Source organism: Pecten maximus, chromosome 14 (genome assembly GCF_902652985.1).
Source record: "Pecten maximus chromosome 14, xPecMax1.1, whole genome shotgun sequence".
In the NCBI taxonomy this organism is placed as follows: domain Eukaryota; kingdom Metazoa; phylum Mollusca; class Bivalvia; order Pectinida; family Pectinidae; genus Pecten; species Pecten maximus.
This window is the reverse complement of record NC_047028.1, coordinates 2805436-2828633: the sequence shown is the minus strand read 5'-3', so window position 1 is coordinate 2828633 and position 23198 is coordinate 2805436. Positions and strand designations below refer to the sequence as shown.

At 34.9% G+C, this 23198-nt stretch overlaps 1 protein-coding gene across 1 annotated transcript; it reads right to left on the bottom strand.

Moving 5' to 3' along the window:
• Nucleotides 1-10423: 10423 nt before the first annotated feature.
• On the bottom strand, nucleotides 10424-21907 carry LOC117342967. The gene is made up of 6 exons (XM_033905275.1): nucleotides 21688-21907; nucleotides 20018-20093; nucleotides 15717-15808; nucleotides 14049-14256; nucleotides 12366-12531; nucleotides 10424-12037 (listed from the first exon to the last, which is right to left on the bottom strand). The coding sequence occupies exons 1-6, from the start codon at nucleotides 21744-21746 to the stop codon at nucleotides 11901-11903; spliced, it is 738 nt and encodes a 245-aa protein (XP_033761166.1). The 5' UTR covers nucleotides 21747-21907; the 3' UTR covers nucleotides 10424-11900.
• Between the last annotated feature and the right edge of the window lie 1291 nt (nucleotides 21908-23198).

The window sequence follows — 23198 nt, the reverse complement described above, 5'->3', positions numbered from 1 at the left end:
AATTCATATATATATGTACCGGGGGTAATCCTTTGGAAGTAAACTGATGCATTTTATAAAAACAATAATTTCAAATAGCTGAAACTGGAATAAAAACAAAAACATCAGAGCCCTTTAATCTTGGCAACCCCTAGCACACGTGCCCTTGCTTAACAAATAACAGCACGCATTTTACGTTTTTATCAGCGTACTTACAGAGCTCTCGTGTAAACGTTAGATTCGTACGATATAGACGTTTTATCCCTGATAGATACTTAATTTTCATAATACAAAAATTCTAATGTAAGGGTGCTACACTAATTAACAAAACGACGCTATTCTATTTCTGGTAACAGCAACTTTAAACAATGTTGCCATCACGCCATTTGTTCACGACTCAAATGTATAAAGTTTCTTCCGTTAGAGAGGTTCCGCACAAAAAGTAGTAGTCGATTCTCTGTCTTGTCCCTACGTCCTTACCAAATTAAAAATCCAAACGCACAAATGAATATTTACCGTACAAGTCGGTCTGGGACTGTCAGTCAACTTAATCAGTTTATTCCGTTAGTCAATTAAAGCCATACCCTGAATTTAGAGTCGAGCGCCTCCGAAGTTTCACTTTTTATTTTTATTTCAACTCAACTTTTGTGTGATAAGATTGTCAAAATGTCCAAGAGTTTTATTCTGAGATTTTCCGACCGTGTCCTGTATCTTGTCAAATATGAACTGTCTGGAATCCTGCATAACGGAATACATGATGTATTGGAATCATATGAAAGTTAAGCAAACACTGCACTAGCTAAATACACGCTAGAGAATAGCCAGTGCTCCCCGCGCACGTACCCTAACCGGGGCCTATTATCGCACGTGCACTACACGTGCCAGAGAAGAAAAATCATTCCCGCTTTCAATTAACAACATCCAGATGGATAAGTTACAGCGTCGGACAACCCTGAAATGCTTGCTGTCGGAAAAAGTCCTCATGGAACTTTTATATAATCATTTTTATTACAAACGTCATTTTTTGTTATTACTATTGTTTTTATTCAAAAAAAACGATGCACGCATAAATGAATATCTAAAATCCTAAAATAAATCTGGATATTACACCAACGATCTCGAAAAATCCGCTATAAGCAAGTTCTACTGTAATCACCATTTACGCATTTCATTGCTTATACTAGCAGTTGTCTGTACTATATAAAATTTCACTTTTGTAGAATGAATAATTTTCAATATTTCACTAGTAAAATGTAATCAATATCTATCATTTTTATTCTGATTCGTCTGTCTGTAATCTTAGCAGACCCAGGACAAGTAGTGTCTCTGTATGTGATAATTCCTGATTGACCTCTACTAATTTAGTAGCACGGCGTTGGATATTTTTAAGGCCTGGGCGTATTTCTTGAATGTTTCAAATGTGGTCTTACCAGAGATTTGTAGAGATTACGGAAGGTTAGATGTTTTTGTACCTGTACCGGAAGGTTCTCCTTATAATCGCAAAAAAATTGTTCGCCTTTTGGACTGACAACTGAATGTGAGATAATTTATATCTTTAGCTTCTGGTTAGTCATTCATGCATATTTGAAAGACTGTTCGATCGAGTACACTTCCCTAGGCGATTCCACTAATGTCTTTGACAAATTGGAGTACTCCTCATTCAAACCTCTGTTTCCGATCATGTAGAAAGGTCCTAAATCCAAAGTAACTTTTCTTTTTTTTTTCATTTTGTTTTTTAAACTTTCATGGGACATATAGTGTCAAAAACATTTCGGAAATCTAAATATGGAACATCAACACTATTTGAGATTCCCAAGGCCTCTGTTCAATTTTCGATGAATGTCATTAGTTTTGTCACGCATGAATGACTTTTCTGAACCCATACTAGTGTTTACGAAAAGTTGACTCGATTCCATGTGGTTCATGATACGGTTCCTATCAAACTTGTCCATGGCTTTTCAAGTAACATGTGTATGACGTATTGGGCAATAACTTGTTGGTGATATGTTTGGTCCCTTTTGTGCATAGTTGTGACATTTACTTCATTCCATGTATTGTGAGCTTAATGTTAGTCAATCGAAGTTCGAAATAGGATGGATAACTTATTAATTTTTGCGTGTTCTGGTTGATTTGTTGGTTGAGATAGTAATCTTTTACTGTTTCTCACAAAATACGTATCTTTCGTTCCTATCCAGTCACAAATAGCCGTAACTTCCGTCCTATCGAGGCACAAACAACCGTATCTTTCATTCCTATCAAGTCACAATTAGCCGTATCTCTCGTTCCTATAAAGCCACAAACAACCGTATCTTTGATTCCCTTTCAGCCTCAAAAAACCGTATCTCTCGTTCCTATCCGGCTCATATGTCTTTAGTCAGTGTAATGTCATCTTAGTTTTGCGCTTGCTACTCGTGCGGATTCATGCATGTTGAAGATAACTAATTGGCTCTACTTTTCTGGTCCTCCGCTATATTCTTGTGCGATACACTGTTTTATTCATGGATCCTCTTGTTGAACTTTAGTTCTCCTCTTTGACCTTTCTAATGATTGGTTTATCTCTAGGTCCTCCTGTTTGACCTTTCTAATGATTGTTTGTCCCTGTGATCTCCTGTTTGACCTTTCTAATGATTGGTTTATCCCTCTGACCTACTCTTTGACCTTTCTAATGATTGGCTTATCCCTGTGACCTCCTGTTTGGCCTTTCACGTGATTGATATGTCAACCCCATATATTTTGATTACATGCGAGTTGTTCATCAGGTCGATGAATTTAAAGATACCATCTACCTCGGTATCTAATCTAGAATACATTATGTCACAGATCTACCTTATATTTTATCAACAGGGCCTGACTAAACAACATCTTAATTTATTTGACTGGTAATTTAAGGAAAAGTTATCATTCATGAGTAAAAACAAGAACTTCGTGATGTTGATTCACTGTCAGAGTGGATAAGATCCATTATAGGCCCATAATTCTCAAAATGATAGCAAGTTGAAATGCAGATCGAAAACAAAACACAGTCTACATGTATATTCGATGATCCCGACGTCAAAGCCACGAATAAGGATTTACACGACAGGTTTGTTGCTGGCACTGTCGGAAGGCTTCTTACAATTCCATCCTCCTCTATAAACATTTGTTTGCGAAAGGACCTAGACTCGCCTTGTGACCGGAGTGATCCTAACTTCACATAATCTAGTCTTTCTGAAGACGAAATACTTACCAATCCTCATACAAACGTTTATTTCAGGCTGGAGAAGTTGTTCCACTAAGCCTCTATCAAACTTTCCTACTATCATTCTTTGTACAATTAGGTCAGGGGTACAGTCATTTTGTGATATTTACTCCGGACTAAGAAACAATGGAAAGCTGATTTTGTTAAACCCTATGAACTTTGGATCAATATTGAACATCCGCACTACCATTCCCCATTCCAAACTTAAGGAATGGATTCGTTCTCTTGTGAGGAGAGCTTTCTTTTAAGAGAAAGGCAAACGCCGTTAGAAGTACATAGTTGTGAACCTAACGGAAACGTATTTATCTAAACAGCGATTGAGGCTCATAAAAAAGACATTGAAGATCAAATCGTAAATATGTTTGAATTCCTGACGGATAACATCTTTGTTGAATTCGATGACCAGATCTTTTGCATACTCGTGGGAACAAACTATGCCTTTCTGTTGGCTTATTAAATTGAAGAGCTTAGAAAATCAGGTAACAAATCTGTCCTGAAATTCCAGCTATAGAGGCATGTATATCGACGATTTGCTGTCTTTGAATAACCAAAACTGTATTGACCATATCGATCGGATGTACCCTGTAGAACTTGAAATCATCGACACTAGTGACTATTACTTAACATCACCCGCTTACCTCAATCTTTAAATAAAAAAGTAACCAACATAGAAAGTTACCTGTATGATAAGCATGATCATTGTAATTTCTCAATGGTTGATTTTCCATTTCTTGATAGTAACATCCCTCCTTCGCTTATCTAGTGTTTATATTTCCCAGTTGATTCCATATTCAAGGACTTTTTCCTACTGACGACTGACAACAAAAACATAACACAAGGTTTCGAGAGATGTCAGACAAGTTCTATGCTTATTGATATGCCTTGTGATTCCATTTTCCAACAATAGTCATTTTGAGAATGTAACAAAAACCCGGATTTGATTAAGATTTGTGGTCTTATTCTCCTTGTCCTTTTTTTGACTCAATCTAAATCTACATTTTTTCAGTTAGCCCTAGTTTCATCGATTCTGAGTTAGAATTACGGTTTCGCTGTTATGTTGGGGTTCTCTGTTGTTTTTGCTCTCGTTAGATTTTGAGTTAGAATTACAGTTTCGCGTTTATGTTGGTGTACTCTGTCTTTGCTCTTGTTAGATTTTGAGTTAGAATTACGGTTTCGTTATTATGCCAGTATTCTCTGATGTTTTTGCTCTCGTTTTGTCGATTTTGAGTTAGAATTACGGTTTCGTTATTATGCCGGTATTCTCTGTTGTTTTTTGCTCTCGTTTTGTCGATTTTGAGTAAGAATTACAACAAGGGTTTGCTTCCGGATAGTATGTATAGAAACAAATAGAGTTATATTACCTCAGAAGGATTTTTATAAGTATCATAGGATTTTTGGACCTACAAAGGAAGGAAGTATTGACACTAGCATCGAATTTCGTTCGACTTCTTACAAAAATTGATTATACTATAAAAATTATAAAACAAGAAAATTCGGCAAATCACAGTCCCCGCCGGATGTGAACTTATATGCTTACAATGGATAAATGATAATTTCGTAATAAACAATCCTGAGCCAAGAGATACAGACCCGATAAACTTTTCCATCGATGTAGGTCAAAGTTCAAAATATACGTCAGTGTAAATATGTGTTTAGAAAAGGTTGGTTTAGTTGAACACTTACGTCACATACACGACTTAATCATTTATCCAATCTTCGTGTAATTTTTTCAATCATGTATCCAAGGAGTGTAACTGAGATCCCTTTTGTTCGTACGGCGATCTACTTCTTCACAAATAAACATGGATTTTTTTATCAATTTCCGTAAGGTTCGAAACGAGGAAAAAGAACGAGGACTTCGTCAATGTTTAAATCTTATTCATAGCAAGTTAAAACAAAACGGATATCAAGTTAAACGAAAATTTATTTAGACTACAAAGATAACAAAGTAATATTTAATATTACATAAAATTCCTTATCACAGACATCTTACAAACATGATAAAATAAAAATTACTGCAAAAGGGCAACTCACTAGTGATAAAAAAGGTATATGAACCATAGAATGCGTAAAGGTGGATAAAATAATCGGGGTCACAGCAAGCCAGGCTTAATGGCCATTGAACACCGAAATCGAAAATAAAATCAAGCAGTATTTTAGATCAAAATCAAATAGGATAACATAAATGATTGGTCCAGATCGGCCTCAAAGAGTGTATTTTAAATACTTGGCTAAGGTCTTGTCAATAGGACTTAAAAAAACCAGTAACCGAGTAAAATTTAAGACAATTTAACAACAAAAAATAGGACAATACACTGCATGTAACCCAGAAAAATTTAACATGCCCAACAACCAAACAAAGAACAGCTATCGACTACTGACAAATATGTGGTTGAGTTAACTCATTGGTGAGGTATCTACCCCGGGTAAATACAAATACTGAAACTAAGGCCTGTCGCAATACCGCCAGCTTCACCTGGTAATTATACATATATAACAGGTTAGACTATTCAACAGGTATGGCTCTCTACAGGAATGACTACCCAACAGGTAAAACTACACAAAAGGTTTTACTTTACTACAGGTAAAACTACCCAACAGGTAAGACTATACAAAACGTATGACTTTACTACAGGTAAAACTACCCAACAAGTAAGACTATACAAAAGGTATGACTTTACGACAGTTAAAATTACAACATATACAATGTATGACTCTACAGCATGTACATTTGTATGACTCTACAACAGGTATGACTCTTTAACAGGTATGACTCTTTAACAGGTGACTCTTTAACAGGTATGACTCTTTAACAGGTGTGACTCTTTAACAGGTATGACTCTCTTAACAAAGTTCCTTCTTCTTTGTATCTATTATTAGATAAAAGGTATATGCTAAACATTAGGAAAGCGCATTGAAATATCCACCTAGCCAGAAGTTGGTAAATTGACACTGTTACACCAACAAAACATAATGTTTAAATGTCCGCTATATATTCAGAAATTGTGTAGCTAAATGCTTCCACTCGTTATGTAATGAAAAATTAAAAGCAACTTTTTGGTCAAGATAAAATTTTACAAATTTTGGGTTTTAAGAAAAAACTTTGAAACCACAGTAAGTAAATATTTATAACAACATGTGTATGTAAAAAGTTTAATCACCAATATGTCAGACCATGATATCTATGACCATCCTATATACAACATACAACAATCAACAGGAGTCCCAGGAACTTGCACACCATGGTGTCTGTAACGACCTACATTTTACAGGACTTCGCACACCATGGTGTCGACTATACCAACCTACCATTTAACATTCGACAGACATTGCACACCATGGTGTGTACAACCAATCTGTATTCAGCAATCGACAGGAAATTACATGTTTCCATGTCATATATATGAAATACCAGAAAAATGTTTGTCAACGTGATCAGTTTAGATGATGCCCGATCCTTAATACCATATATTGCTCTCTAGAGAGATAATGTATTGTCCATTCTTAGGTCAGATAAAATGAAGCATGTTGAAGGTTTGGTAAGTATGAATGTAAATAGGCTTTATCATTACCAGTACACGACTGAAGCATGCCGTTTCCGTGAGTACACTGTTACCATCACACAACCACGTGTTTAAAGAGAACACAAGGTTATGGGCACCAGTCAAGTGTTGACAATACATTTCTCTGTTGGTGACTACGGTATCTTAAGCTCAATTTACCTGGTGTAAATGGCATATTGCTGTGTCAGTCTCGATGCTACATGTTTATATTATACAATCTCCTCAGTAGTTTAACTTTATATTTAATTTTCCATAAAGTTATTACATTTCACTTTAATCATCATTAGTTCAGAGTTTTCCTATTGCATTCTGGTGACTTTTAATTCTTCTTTTATTTTTTATGGCATTTTTTTTATTTTAATATTTTATGTACTACGCATAATAAATAATCTATTAATATTAATAAATCGAATATTGATATCAACAAATGATCTGAATTATTAATATTGATAAATGCCACTTCTTGATTATGGCTGTAAGAATTTGACATGTTTTGAATAGACATAATGAGTTCAGCTGTAATTTTCTGAAACAAAATGCGTATCAAAGTATGACACATGCATGTATATTTCAAAAGAATCCCTATTTTGTGGAGGGTACATTGTTTCCCTTACATCTGCTTTTCAATATACAAACCGAGGGACATATCCAATATAGATTTTATTGAGTTGATTACATCACTATTAATTACTTTTGTTTTATATAGTTCTTTAAAATATAAATTTAATTTTCAGCAAAATGTTATCGATGAATACCAGGGAATCTAACTGGATGTTTAATTTGGATCCGGAAAACGTAAACCACATGCCATAGACAAACGGTATCAGCACAAACTGATGATGAGGTCGCCATACAAGGAAATGCTGTTCAAGGATTTATCAATGAATTAAAACAAAGATTTCTGCCATAAGGAAGCTACAACTATAAGTACAATGGGAATGCCAGATTATGAGGTGGTAGTCTGAAACCTGTTGTACTACTCTGCTCAGATTAAGCTGGAATTCGAATGCTACAAGAAATAGATTTGCCCCACATGTAAATTCATAATTTAATGACATGAGAGGAGGCCTTTCTTGTGTTATAAAATCAAAATAAAATCGGTTTTTATAGTAAAGTACAACACTTTGAGCGTATGACAAAACTTTGTAATAAAAAATATGTCTAACATTAATCATAACACTATCTGTTTAAAGTCATAAAAATCATGCTGATATAGCTCTGATAGAAATGTGCAATGCAGATTTCATGCTGCTTTTTAAGGTACATATCAATGTATCACTCCCATCAATGTCTACATCATACAATTGCATATAGTTATAAAAAATAATTCAAGTTTTCTATATTCAGATATATAACATTTATTATCACAAGAACAACAATACCGTGTTATTTTGGCAATAATATATACAAAGAAGATATTTTAATGATTTTCTGTGGAATATTGTGGACATTTCATGAGAAAGACAGATTGAATATTTGTAAAATATTTACGAACCAAATAGGAAACTATCAAATTTCTTTTAATTACATCTTTAATTAATAAAAAACATGTTGAAATTTTGAATGGGCTGCTCTACACAATTTTGGACTTTTCTGTTGTTTAGTACTATAGTATAAATATATATATATATGTTTTGCATCATAAATTGTAATCAACTTTGTTATTAATTACAAATTGCAATAAACAAATACGTTTTGACACTGTATCTGAATCTAACAGGGAAATAATTCCAATAAGCTTGATATATAAAGTGTCTGATATTAAAAGCGTTACCTTCACCAATACACTTCTTATCAATTAATAACTTCTAAACAAGAAATATCTTTAAAAAAGATAAACGGCATAGTTTTAATGCTGGTGGTTATAATGTTAAACTGATGGTGAAATAAATTAACGAACTGATGCGTTTCTGCACAGATAACGAAATTACATCAGTTTGAATCATTTTTGGTGATAATAAGACTGCATTTGAATCAGGAATATGTTTTTATTAATGTGTCATTTGAAAAGATGCATCCACTTATTCAGCTTGCATTTAATCTTATTTTTATTTCGTTTTTAAATGCATACATGTATCTGCATTTTGCATTTACCGCTACATTGACCAATCACATGCTTCATCTTGACCAGTAACGCCACATGTTACGTCATTTCCGAGGCCAAAACAATATTATATGGCTATGCCGAAAAACATATAGGTAAAAAAATGATGATACACTTGCCTAAAACCTAGTAATTTGTACTATAACTAAAACTATCACAAACAAAACTTTCCCCAAATACAAATAAAATATCAGGTCATGATAATAACATCATTATACAGATTATTTATATCTTAGTGACCTCTAAATGACCTACTACCAGTTCTTTAGGAAATAAGTCATTTTAATTGTGTGTTATGTGAAGTTCACTTTACACCTCCTCCTACCAGTTTTTTATATATAAAAGATTTTAACATATTCTATTGCATTTTCTTAGTAAGGGGTTCGGGAAAAAGTTATACAACTTATTTAAAGCCCTTTCCCTACAATATAACATTGATATATACATGTATATAAGCAAGAAGCAAGATTGCATACAACAAAACTTACAATTTTGAGACAGAGACAGACAGACAGAGACAAATTTTAAATAAACATATTTTTACATAAATAAAACCACTTTAATTAAGCGTTATATAAAGCTTACTTAACACCTCCTTTACCAGTTTTTATAAAATAAAATATTTTAATTGTTTAATATATAAAGCTGGTGTTCCGTGGTCTTAATTTAGAGACAGATTTACCACCTATAACGTTTACCAAACTGTCCCTTAGCGAGTTAGTACACATTGAACTTGTGTGTTATATAAAGTTGGCGTTCCGTGGTCTTTATTTAGAGACAGATTTACCCCCTATAATGTTTACCAAACTGTCCCTTAGCGAGTTAGTACACATTGAACTTGTGTGTTATATAAAGTTGGCGTTCCGTGGTCTCTATTTAGTGACAGATTAACGTTTACCAAACTGTCCCTTAGCGAGTTAGTACACATTGTGTGTTATATAAAGTTGGCGTTCCGTGGTCTCTATTTAGTGACAAATTTACCACCTATAATGTTTACCAAACTGTCCCTTAGCAAGTTAGCACACATTAGTGAACTATTTCTAAATTTCTGATCACCAACTATATTCAATGCTCTGACAGGACTGTCTGCTATACATTAGAAATCCAACATATTTAGGAATGTTTAAAAACTGCATCTTTGTTTTATTTCTATCACAAGGTCCTCAGAAAGCTTTGATAAGTATGTACCTCTCCTCTCATCCTGATTTTAGTGAAAACAAGTTAATCCTATACATCAGTTACTATATACATTGTGTAGGCTATTACTGGGATGTACATAGATATGTCCCTAGTTATTATAAGGTATATGCTTAAATTAGCATGAAAAGGACTGAAATATCATATCAAAAATACTTTTAGATTATTAAGTACTTTGAGTTGTTAGTGTAAGATAGTGAGTATATATTTAGATATATATATAGTGAGTGTGTATATATTTAGATATATATATAGTGAGTGTGTATATATTTAGATATATATATAGTGAGTGTGTATATATTTAGATATATATATAGTGAGTGTGTATATATTTAGATATATATATATAATAGTGAGTGTGTATATATTTAGATATATATATATATTGTTAAGTGTTACTGAGCATCTGAAGAAAACAAGAAAACAATCAAATCAAGAACAAGTATACAGTTGGATACACATAGGAATTATTAATTCTTTCACAATAAGAGGCCAATGGGTTTTAACAGACACCTGAGTTATGGTATGATATACTAGTTTTCTGTTGTTATCTGAAATCACACTTGTTTTTGTTAACATAGCAATTAAGACCCCTTACTAGTACACATTAATTACAGATTAAATTGAATATATTTTATGTTATTGAGAAATAATACAACCAATGGAGTGTTCTATAGTCACCAACCTTATAATTCAATCTACAGTGGAAATATTTTTTACGAACTCTTTTCTCTTAGAAATTATTACGCTACTGCATCAGCCAGTCAAAATAGAAGTTACAAACGGAGTCATCATTTTTAGGTTATTGGCTGATAACTACTTATTTTTAAGCCAATGAAAACACTTGTCAGAAGTGAGAATTATGCAAATTATATAATTATAGAACTGTGAATTAATCAACATGACAAACACATGTTACACTCTACAGACTTTCTCTCGGGTGACCAAGTAAATCTTTGAAGCTATAATGACCATTATATTGCCGTTACCAAACACCTGTCTGAAGGATAAATTAATTAAACAAAACATTAACTAAGGGCACTAACTCTGTGAACAATACATCTTGTACATGAATCACTATACAGGAGATGACTATACTCAGTCCTGAAACAACTTGTAATATTAAAGGACGGACAAACATAAAAAGATATCTCGTGATAGAAATCCTTTAAAGAAATAACCATATTTATCAAGCAATAAATCCTATTTCTGGCAATGCCCATTTCTGGAAGAAGGTCCATTTCCAGTCATTAACCCATTCATTCCGCTGGACATGTATATTGCACTGCAGTACAAATATCAACAGGACTATTATCATTATTCTGCAATAAATGCTCACCTCTTCTAATTCAAGGTCGAAGTCTACGTAACCCCTACCACTAACCTCCAATCTCAAAGGGAGTTTATTGCAGGAAAAATATGGTATGATCATTCATATCGGAAAAAATTGTAACTTTTATATCAGATTATATCATAGAATACAAAGGAATTAATAAACAACGATAATATAATAAATGTTTTAACTCACATCAAATTTGCTGATAAAATTCAAAGGTCTACAGTGTATAGATTTTCAAAAAATCTACCTGTGAGGTAAATTTTTTGAGAAAAAAATTAATCATTAAAAATTCACTAACAAAAAAACAAGCAGATAGAGAAAAAAACCTTTAGTTTTAAGTCCATTATAAAAATGCATATGATAATAATTAGACAGTTATAAAAATATGTTTTTATCAGTTTGAATACATTTCAACTTTACATTGATAAATCTAAAATAATTTATCTATCTGGATAAAAGTTTCATAAACATACTAACTGGTTAAGTCCCTAGCCTGACCATGTTATTCTGATGTTTCTGGCTTGGGTGTTTTTTTGTCATTTTCAGGGATCTTTGGTTTTCCTTGACGGCAGTTCCTGGAGTCTTTTGGACTTTACTTTTGTCACCAGTATGTAGACCTGTCAAATATATTTCATTTCTATATATATACATGTTCTGGTAGGTGTAGATAGCATTCCAAACAAATATAGGATGTTACAATAGGATAGTTCAGAATGTTGTAAACCTCTCAAACGTAAATTGAGTTATCTGGCCCAAATATATGATTTTAGGAACATTTAAGATCTTAAAAACATATTTAGGTCATTTTAATGGTGGTTATGACTGCTCAAGGTTTGATTGCAACAGAAAAAGTTATATAATTTTTATTTTATGTTAAGAAATCTGGCTAGAGTCCTCGACACCACTACAAAGATGAATAACTGTATAAATTAACATATAACAAACCTTCTTTCTTGTAGAAGTCAACATACGACTTAGAGTGAAGAATGGATCCAACATGTCGTGTATAGTTATGGAGGTATCCAGAGTCTAGAGACTTGTACACGTTGTCCTGTTGAGAACTTGGCCTGAAGTGGTGTATTGTCTGGAGATCTTCCATATTGTACTTGTTCTGAAATATCAGAATTACAAGTTTACATTACCAATACAATATGCATAATCATATACTTTTGTTACAATATTTATACAATAAACAACTTGGATTGCTGTCATTCAATAACATGAATATTAATCTCATATTTGCAGATTATTTCTAAACCATGTGTTTACAGAGGTGTATGATGTGTTTATAATGTAGAACAATGCAGGATTCTTGGGGTTTAAGCTATGTCCCTTTAACTGTTTTTATATAATATCATTAGAGAGAAACTCTTCTAAATATATATGCTCTAGACTGGACCATGTCTACATGTATAAAGCATTGAAATAACAGATAAAATTGAGCTTTAAAATTGTGTTATCTTGGAGTCCAGATAAATTTAGATTTGATATGAGAGATTCAAACTAGGTGCTGATAATCAAAGCTAGTGTAAGTGTCAGCTGGGTGATTCTGTTTGAATAAGAGACTGGTACCCAATCAAATCATGTTCTTACAGGTATATAACACTTCACATTACGAGACCCCATGGGCCTGCATCACTCAACAGTTATTCGCTGCATAATGATTCAAGGCCTGTCAGTTTAAATCAATTAAAAAAGTCACTTAAATATTTTAGTAAAGTTGACTCCTATAAAATCAAGTAAGAATCATCAACGTCATTTCTTTTAATAAACTATGCTTGACTTCATCCCGAGAATTGATTGATAATACATCATGACTGAATGCCTTCTGGTAAACAAGAAGAATCAAAATTTGTTTTGATTTATACCAGAAGCCTACTAGCAAAATACTACAACTGTAGACAATTAAATCAAAGTTTGTGTTTACAACTATTTGGATAAAGTTGACCCCTGTGACCTTGAATATGGGCCAAGCTACGTTATTTCTTTTTACAATCATTGTCTTGCTTCACCCACGGAAACCTATAGCTACCAACCAAACATCTTAATTTATTCTAGGACGCTTGGTTATTGAGTAGGAAGTTGTTTAAAGAAAAAATGTGATGACATAGACGACAGATGCCACACCACTGCATAAGCTCAATTTCTCCATGGGCAAGTGAGCTAAAAACAGTACAGTTTAATCAGGCTAAGGTACTCCTATACATATATGACGTCTTATTCCACCTGATTACATTGGTGGATATTACGATGTTACATGACAGTCTGTCAAAAGTTTCCTGTCATGTTAACCTCTAAAATCATTGGAGTACAGGCTAAGGTAACTTAAAACGAAATCAAACATTTGGTATTGGAAACCCAGTACACTGATATGAATAGCAAATGGATTCAACAGACTGATAATTTGAAAAACATGTAGAAGTGTGTAGTAAACAAGTTTTCTAAGCAACATTGATTGCATGAAGTCATTGAAGTGTAAAGATTAAAATTTCTATCCTATACAAACAACATATGAGAGCTTACCATCAGTAAGTTATGTTATTTTGAATCGTACATTAAACATTCTTGACATTGTTTAAATCTCAAATAAATAATTCACTACATGTAGGACCTGAGAGAAATACCTACATAAACCTCATTAGCATATTTGGTGATCCTGTCCGCTTCCCTGTACAGTGTAACCCTGCGTGTGGTGTTCTCTAGTTTAGGATATATGGTACTGCCTGCCTCCTCAGTTTGTTCTGCCCCTCCAGACTCAGTTCCACCTCCCTGAGATGACTCACGCTTTTTACGCTTTTCTTTCTCTGTCTGATGATCATATTCGACTGGTGTTTCTCTTTAAATGAAAAAAAACAACATTTGTCTGTATTAATAATATTAAACATGAGAGAGGAGCCAACGTCAGCTGGAAATTAGTGGGTCTTCTAAGTGTAGTACTTCGCGTTGAGTTTGGATACCAAGGAGGTATGCCGGGCAGTTAGAGTGGATAAACTATAAATATAGGATAATAACCGCAACATACTCAAGCGTTACTAATAAGTAAAGTTCCAACTTATCAGCAACGCTTGAGTATGTTGCGGTTATTATCCTATATTAATAATATTATATTGCATCATCTCATAGACTTGAATTGGTTCAATCAACTTCTCAAAAAAAAAAATCTCTTGGAAATGTTTAGTTGCACTGCTTTTTAAAGATGTAAGACAGTTAAGACTGACATCAACCTGGTTATGTGTATAACTTACATTCAGCAGACTGAACATTAACCAGACATATGTTTAATGCTTACTACAATTGTATATTTTACCTTCCTGAAATACAAATACGGTTTGTAATTGGTTCCTGGTTTTGAAGCCTCACAAAAGCAAAGGCTATCATAATGTATAATGAGGAGTGACAGCTCACAATAATTGATGCCTGAGACTACTATCGATGGCGCCACTCTGGGGTTGATTTTAAAACCCCTCACTAAAACAGTGTTATACCTGGATATACAGTAATAAGTGAGACCCCACTTCTACGTTAGTCATAATACTGATAACAGGCTACTCAGTCATTAACATCTAAAGGACAACATCAAACATCTATATTAGTCATATTACTTTAGTTTATATTGTTAAACATCCCATTAACAGCCAGGGTCATTTAAGGATGTGCCAGGTGAAGGAAAGCCGGAGTACCCGGAGAAAAACCACTGACCTACGGTCAGTACTAGGCAACTACCCCACGTAGGTTTCGAACTCAAACAGGCTAATCAGTCATTAACATTAAGCCTAATAACAAGCAGAGATTACAGTGTTGCAATTTTTGGACATCATTTCATCTTGGCCCAGGGGACAGAACCCATAGTGCAGTAATTGCTTGAGAGAACACAAACAAAACAGATTGAAGGTAAAATATATACCTGTATGTTGTAGTGTGTGCAATGAATTTACTTTAGTCACATCCATGTGTCCATAGAAGACACAAAAATAAAATCTTTAATTCCAAAGTTTTGCCGCCTATTAGCCATGGAAGTTGATGGTTTGACACTAAATACAGCTCTACATTATTACATTGTATAATAAATTATACAAATCAGACAGCAAATAGTAATCTTAAAAATGTGAATACTACAATTTTCTTACATATAAAACTAGATAACTATATATGTATACAACCCTTGAGATAATCAAATTTATAGGATTGATTTCAACAATATATCTGAAGCTAACAAATTTGAATATTTCAGATTTAGTTTAATTCAAAATAAATTTATGCATAATTGTTAATTAAAAATAAAATAAGAGAACTTACTGATTCCCTTTCTTCTTTCTGTTTTTATATCGAGGACTTTGCTTGTCAAACACATCATAGTTGATCACTCTGTACATCAGGTCATATTTATACTGCAGACAGAAAAGATATAGTTGATCACTCTGTACATCAGGTCATATTTATACTGCAGACAGAAAAGATACAGTTGATCACTCTATACATCAGGTCATATTTATACTGCAGACAGAAAAGATATAGTTGATCACTCTGTACATCAGGTCATATTTATACTGCAGACAGAAAAGATACAGTTGATCACTCTGTACATCAGGTCATATTTATACTGCAGACAGAAAAGATATAGTTGATCACTCTGTACATCAGGTCATATTTATACTGCAGACAGAAAAGATATAGTTGATCACTCTGTACATCAGGTCATATTTATACTGCAGACAGAAAAGATACAAGTTCAATTATTGTCTCAATGTTATTTCGTTTGGTTTGTTCTGAACAGCCAGCTATGGGGTCATTTAAGGACATGCCAGGTTTTGGAGGTGGGGGAAAGCTACGGTCTACGGTCTGTACCAGGCAACTTCCCCAAGGGGGTTTTGAACTCATAACCCAGAGGTGGAGGGCTAGTGATAAAGTGTTGGGACAACTTAACCACTCGGCCACCGCACAGTTAAAGAATATTATGTGATTGAGTAAAATATAAATCAATGTAAATTCTTCAAATAACTTCAACATTTTTATACAGTAATATCAGCATTACTCATGACATAATTTCATGAAATGTAGTATGAATATGTGTTTCTTTCAACCAGTTTTGCATGTAAGAGGAAAATATTCACAGGGTGAAAAGCATCTGTGGAGAAACAACTAACCCAACAGACCTCATCACAAGATCTGTGTTTCTCACATATCACTTCACAGGGCGTTCCTGTAGTGGCTAGCTAAACAGGGATGGGTTAAATTGATTCCACACTAAGTAAGGATAGACAATAGAATAAATAAATTATACTAAATAGAATCATAAATTGCATGTGCCTATTGAGGCTGTTCCATGAACAAAGAATTCTTAACTCTCTTGTAAGAGATTTGAAAAAAAGATTCGGTAAGAACTGTCTGAAGCTCACACTTAACTCCTCCCTGCAGTGCTTTACTTTCAGCACATACGTATACAATCTATACATGTACGGTGTAAATGTCAAATTTGTATTACAGAGACATCAATGGCCAGTGGTCATTTCAACTGATCCAATATCATGATCAGTTTCAAAATGATGGCTCAAAGAAAACATTTCTGACATGTTACAGCCTGCTTGTGACAATCGGACCGACCTCCCTGATTACGACTTGTATTTACCATTTTCCTGGTAGTTCTGTGACAATAGGACAGACCTCTCTGATTAGGACTTATATTTACCATTTTCCTGGTAGTTCTGTGACAATCGGACAGATCTCCATGATTACGACTTATATTTACCATTTTCCTGGTAGTTCTGTGACAATCGGACAGACCTCCCTGATTAGGACATATTTACCATTTTCCTGGTAGTTCTGTGACAATAGGACAATAGGACAGACCTCCCTGATTAGGACATATTTACCATTTTCCTGGTAGTTCTGTGACAATAGGACAATAGGACAGACCTCCATGATTACGACTTGTATTTACCATTTTCCTAGTAGTTCTGTGACAATAGGACAGACCTCCCTGATTACGACTTATATTTACCATTTTCCTGGTAGTTCTGTGACAATGGGACCGACCTCCCTGATTACGACTTATATTTACCATTTTCCTGGTAGTTCTGTGACAATAGGACAATAGCTAGGGCAGACCTCCCTGATTACGACTTATATTTACCATTTTCCTGGTAGTTCTGTGACAATAGGACAATAGGGCAGACCTCCCTGATTAGGACATATTTACCATTTTCCTGGTAGTTCTGTGACAATAGGACAATAGGACAGACCTCCATGATTACGACTTGTATTTACCATTTTCCTGGTAGTTCTGTGACAATAGGACAGACCTCCCTGATTACGACTTGTATTTACCATTTTCCTGGTAGTTCTGTGACAATAGGACAGACCTCCCTGATTACGACTTATATTTACCATTTTCCTGGTAGTTCTGTGACAATGGGACCGACCTCCCTGATTACGACTTATATTTACCATTTTCCTGGTAGTTCTGTGACAATCGGACCGACCTCCCTGATTAGGACGTCTTATATTTACCATTTTCCTGGTATACGTAGTTCTGTGACAATAGGGCAGACCTCCCTGGACTTATATTTACCATGTTCCTGGTAGTTCTGTGACAATAGGGCAGACCTCCCTGGACTTATATTTACCATTTTCCTGGTAGTTCTGTGACAATCGGACCGACCTCCCTGATTACGACTTGTATTTACCATTTTCCTGGTAGTTCTTTGACAATAGGACAGACCTCCATGATTAGGTCTTATATTTACCATTTTCCTGGTAGTTCTGTGACAATCGGACCGACCTCCCTGATTAGGACTTATATTTACCATTTTCCTGGTAGTTCTGTGACAATAGGACAGACTTCCCTGATTAGGTCTTATATTTACCATTTTCCTGGTAGTTCTGTGACAATCGGACCGACCTCCCTGATTAGGACTTATATTTACCATTTTCCTGGTAGTTCTGTGACAATAGGACAGACCTCCCTGATTAGGTCTTATATTTACCATTTTCCTGGTAGTTCTGTGACAATAGGACAGACCTCCCTGATTAGGTCTTATATTTACCATTTTCCTGGTAGTTCTGTGACAATAGGACAATAGGACAGACCTCCCTGGACTTATATTTACCATTTTCCTGGTAGTTCTGTGACCAAAGGACAGATCTCCCTGGACTTATATTTACCATTTTCCTGGTAGTTCTGTGACAATAGGACAGACCTCCCTGATTAGGACGTCTTATATTTACCATTTTCCTAATAGTTCTTTGACAATAGGGCAGACCTCCCTGATTAGGACATATTTACCATTTTCCTGGTAGTTCTGTGACAATAGGACAATAGGGCAGACCTCCCTGATTACGACTTATATTTACCATTTTCCTGGTAGTTCTGTGACAATAGGACAATAGGGCAGACCTCCCTGATTAGGACATATTTACCATTTTCCTGGTAGTTCTGTGACAATAGGACAATAGGGCAGACCTCCCTGATTACGACTTATATTTACCATTTTCCTGGTAGTTCTGTGACAATAGGACAATAGGGCAGACCTCCCTGATTACGACTTGTATTTACCATTTTCCTGGTAGTTCTGTGACAATAGGACAGACCTCCCTGATTAGGTCTTATATTTACCATTTTCCTGGTAGTTCTGTGACAATAGGACAATAGGGCAGACCTCCCTGATTACGACTTGTATTTACCATTTTCCTGGTAGTTCTTTGACAATAGGACAGACCTCCCTGATTAGGTCTTATATTTACCATTTTCCTGGTAGTTCTGTGACAATCGGACCAGACCTCCCTGATTACGACTTGTATTTACCATTTTCCTGGTAGTTCTTTGACAATCGGACAGACCTCCCTGATTAGGACATATTTACCATTTTCCTGGTAGTTCTGTGACAATAGGACAATAGGACAGACCTCCCTGATTACGACTTATATTTACCATTTTCCTGGTAGTTCTGTGACAATAGGACAATAGGGCAGACCTCCCTGATTACGACTTGTATTTACCATTTTCCTGGTAGTTCTTTGACAATAGGGCAGACCTCCCTGATTAGGACATATTTACCATTTTCCTGGTAGTTCTGTGACAATAGGACAATAGGGCAGACCTCCCTGTTTAGGACTTATATTTACCATTTTCCTGGTAGTTCTGTGACAATCGGACCGACCTCCCTGATTACGACTTGTATTTACCATTTTCCTGGTAGTTCTGTGACAATAGGACAGACCTCCCTGGACTTATATTTACCATTTTCCTGGTAGTTCTAGATCTGTGACAATCGGACCGACCTCCCTGATTACGACTTGTATTTACCATTTTCCTGGTAGTTCTGTGACAATCGGACCGACCTCCCTGAATACGACTTGTATTTACCATTTTCCTGGTAGTTCTGTGACAATAGGACAGACCTCCATGATTAGGACTTATATTTACCATTTTCCTGGTAGTTCTGTGACAATAGAACAGACCTCCATGATGAGGACTGATATTTACCATTTTCCTGGTAGTTCTGTGACAATAGAACAGACCTCCATGATTAGGACTTATATTTACCATTTTCCTGGTAGTTCTGTGACAATAGGACAGACCTCCCTGGACTTATATTTACCATTTTCCTGGTAGTTCTGCATGCCCCAGCTGGATCAAAAGTATTTTCTCTCTTTTCTCTATTGATGTAAAGTTCCCTATTTTAAAAAAATAATATTGGCTGAGGTGCATATAAAAACAAAACTGAAAATTGATAGGAAAAATATTAATACTTTTGCTTTTCTGTCTCACATTATTCAATGCTTCTACTGTATGTAGCCAAAGTTTCCTCTGGCCCTGACACCATGCCACATAGTGATTAAGGATACTAAAATTAAAAATAAAAGTGGACAGTGGTGCATTGGCATAGTTGAGCATGTTTTCCAAAAATCGTAGAAAGGTACGTCTGTAGTAAATTGAAAAGTTTAACGAAAATCTTTGGTCTACTGCAATACTGATATTTTTACATATTCAACCGTTAAACGGCACAAAATATATTTATAATATACAGTATACTGGACTATGTATATACAATGTACTGCTAACAGTAGCCCGAGTTTTCTCTGGCCCTGTCACCATGTCTGGTGTAGGGCCAGAGCGCACTACTATATGAAAACGTGGAATTATCCGACACCGTTTGGTGTCGCTAAGAATTTGATGCAAAAACAATAAAATCGGGTGTGACATAACACCTACCTTACATATATGGATAAATGAGATATTTATGTACCCCAAAACACCCATTTAGTCTCATCTAAGGTGTTTTATTTCGTCCGTACAGGCCCTCGCTTTACGCTAGTCAAAATTTCATACTGTTGACCCGCCATTTTGTAAGTGACAGTACGACTAACCACCCAAATCGGAACGCAATGGACCGAAAAAACCACATATCATTTATTGTGTTTTTCTTCTTACAAAGTTTAAATTATGAAAACTAAGTTGATTATTTCCCAAAAGATGTTATATTCCATCAAAAAAATCATTATTTATAAAGTATAAGCGGTAAAATATATAAAAATAAATGTTGTATTTTTTTTTCTTTTCGCTCCATCGGGCACAGATTAGGGTAATTAGGCGGACCGCGACCTACATAGTTAGCAATATGGCGTCGAGTCAAGTATGAAATTTTGACTAGTGTAAAGTGAGGGTCTATACGGACGGAATAAAACACCTAGATGAGACTAAATGGGTGTTTTGGGGTACATAAATATCTCATTTATCCATATATGTAAGGTAGGTGTTATGTCACACCCGATTTTATTGTTTTTGCATCAAATTCTTAGCGACACCAAACGGTGTCGGATAATTCCACGTTTTCATATAGTAGTGCGCTCTGGCCCTACACCCCACATGGTGACAGGGCCAGAGAAAACTCGGGCTATGCTAACAGTAACCCTATTTTCCTCTGGCCCTGACACCATGTCTGGTGTAGCCCGAGTTTCGTCTGGCCCTGACACCACGCATGTGTAGACTACCAAGCATGGTGTCCCGGCCAGAGGAAACTGTGCTAACAGTAGCAATAATAATCATAAATGTAATGACCACCAATTAAACTCAAGCAACTACATCCTGAATCATAGTATGTACTTGCGTAGTTTGGTTCATCGAAAAAAATATCTTGAACACATACAAATCTACTTAACATTAGCGATCGCGCGTCAAGTTTATGTTTTGAGATTTTATTTTAGAGTTTTTGAGCAGTTTTGAAAGTTTGTTTACACATCGTCTGGTCATCCTAACTTTTAAACTTACAGTTTCTTTTTCACCATTTTCTTGACGTCTTCGATATCACGAGGCGTAACAGCAGCCATGCCGTAAACTTTTTATATAACTGAGACTTATTAACTGTCGATAACTGTGTTGTTGTAGAACTACCTGTCACTTCTTTCCTAACTAATTATTTTCACGTAAAAAAGCGTACAAAAGTGTCATGACAATCAGTGTTACAGTGGCGCTCTGAACACAGGATAATCTGTGTGTTACAGACGTTTGAAGCTTACGAGGCGCTCCGGGGTTCATTCAACGGTTTAATGTTGCATATGCATAACATGTAGTCAAAAGCTCAGAGGAGCTACTATTACGACAAATAAAGGTAAAAAAAATACACATGGATTAAAAATCAACATTAAAATGTGCGTAACTGTTATATCCGTGTAGGGACATCTAATAAAAAAAAAAAATACAAACAGCTTACATGGCGTATCACATATTGTTAAACAAATCACTGCAGGTCAAACTATTTGTTATGGTTGTTATATGTTATTTAGAATGAAGTTTATAATTATTCATTGTTCAATGTGTGCAGGCACCATGTGAAATATTTGATACAGACTGTGTTAAGTCCGTGGATACGTTGATTCGTGTACGTATACTAAAAGTGCTATAAGATTTTTTTTGTATCCATGTATATCTAGCGGAGTATACCTAGCCACTGTTCTTATAGTTTTTTTATCTTGAAGCTGGACAATCCTTCACAAAAATTAGTAGCAAGTGGCCAGTTTGCTCAAGTTTCAGACTGCGCATTTTATATTAACACCGCAAAATTGTCTTTTTAAAATTAAAAATTATCTTGTGATCTGATATTTATATATACGAACAAAATAAACATTTATAGTCTACATGTACATATGTACATAGGAGGTATGACTAAGAATGTATTATTAGGTTTAAACATAGGTTTACATGTATGTATTTTCTATAGATAGCAGATACATGTGTATTTAAATCACTGAGAGTCATCTATTGTTACTTTCTATAAAACGCCATGCTCACTCTCTATTTTAAGTGGAGTATAGTGATGCTGATTTCCTGTTTGATCGTTTTGTTATATAAATTCATTTTCAGTATCACTTTCAATCTGCATTATTTAAGTTATAGGTTTTACATATTGTCTCGTGTCCACTTCCTGGATACACACATCGACCTTGGAATTCAGGGTCACCCATACAATGTAATTACAGTCTAATTACAGATTTTTTTTCGGGGGGGGGGGGGGGGGGGGGTGTTGTTACAGAAGGTCTTTAGTGTTGTAACTCCCCATATATAAATAAGTACTAGAAGATTATTATATTCCGCGTAGGAAGTAATCGTAGGCTTGTTCATTTCACTAAACAACATCACGCATGTCATCCGGGCCAGAGCATTTAGGGTAAACTTTTAAATACTTTTATTAAGAATATCGTAAACACACACACACACATCCCCACTAACACCCATCTGATGTCCATTCTTCAGTTTGAATTATAAAACACTATATATTGTAT

Excerpts from the sequence above, each read along its gene's own strand:
- LOC117342967 (XM_033905275.1), bottom strand. The coding sequence starts at position 21,746 with ATGGCTGCTGTTACGCCTCGTGATATCGAAGACGTCAAGAAAATGGTG. Across the intron at positions 20,094-21,687 it reads AAAATGGTGAAAAAGAAACT|GGAACTTTACATCAATAGAG; the intron begins GTAAGTTTAAAA and ends TTTTTAAAATAG. Across the intron at positions 15,809-20,017 it reads GCAGAACTACCAGGAAAATG|TATAAATATGACCTGATGTA; the intron begins GTAAATATAAGT and ends TTCTGTCTGCAG.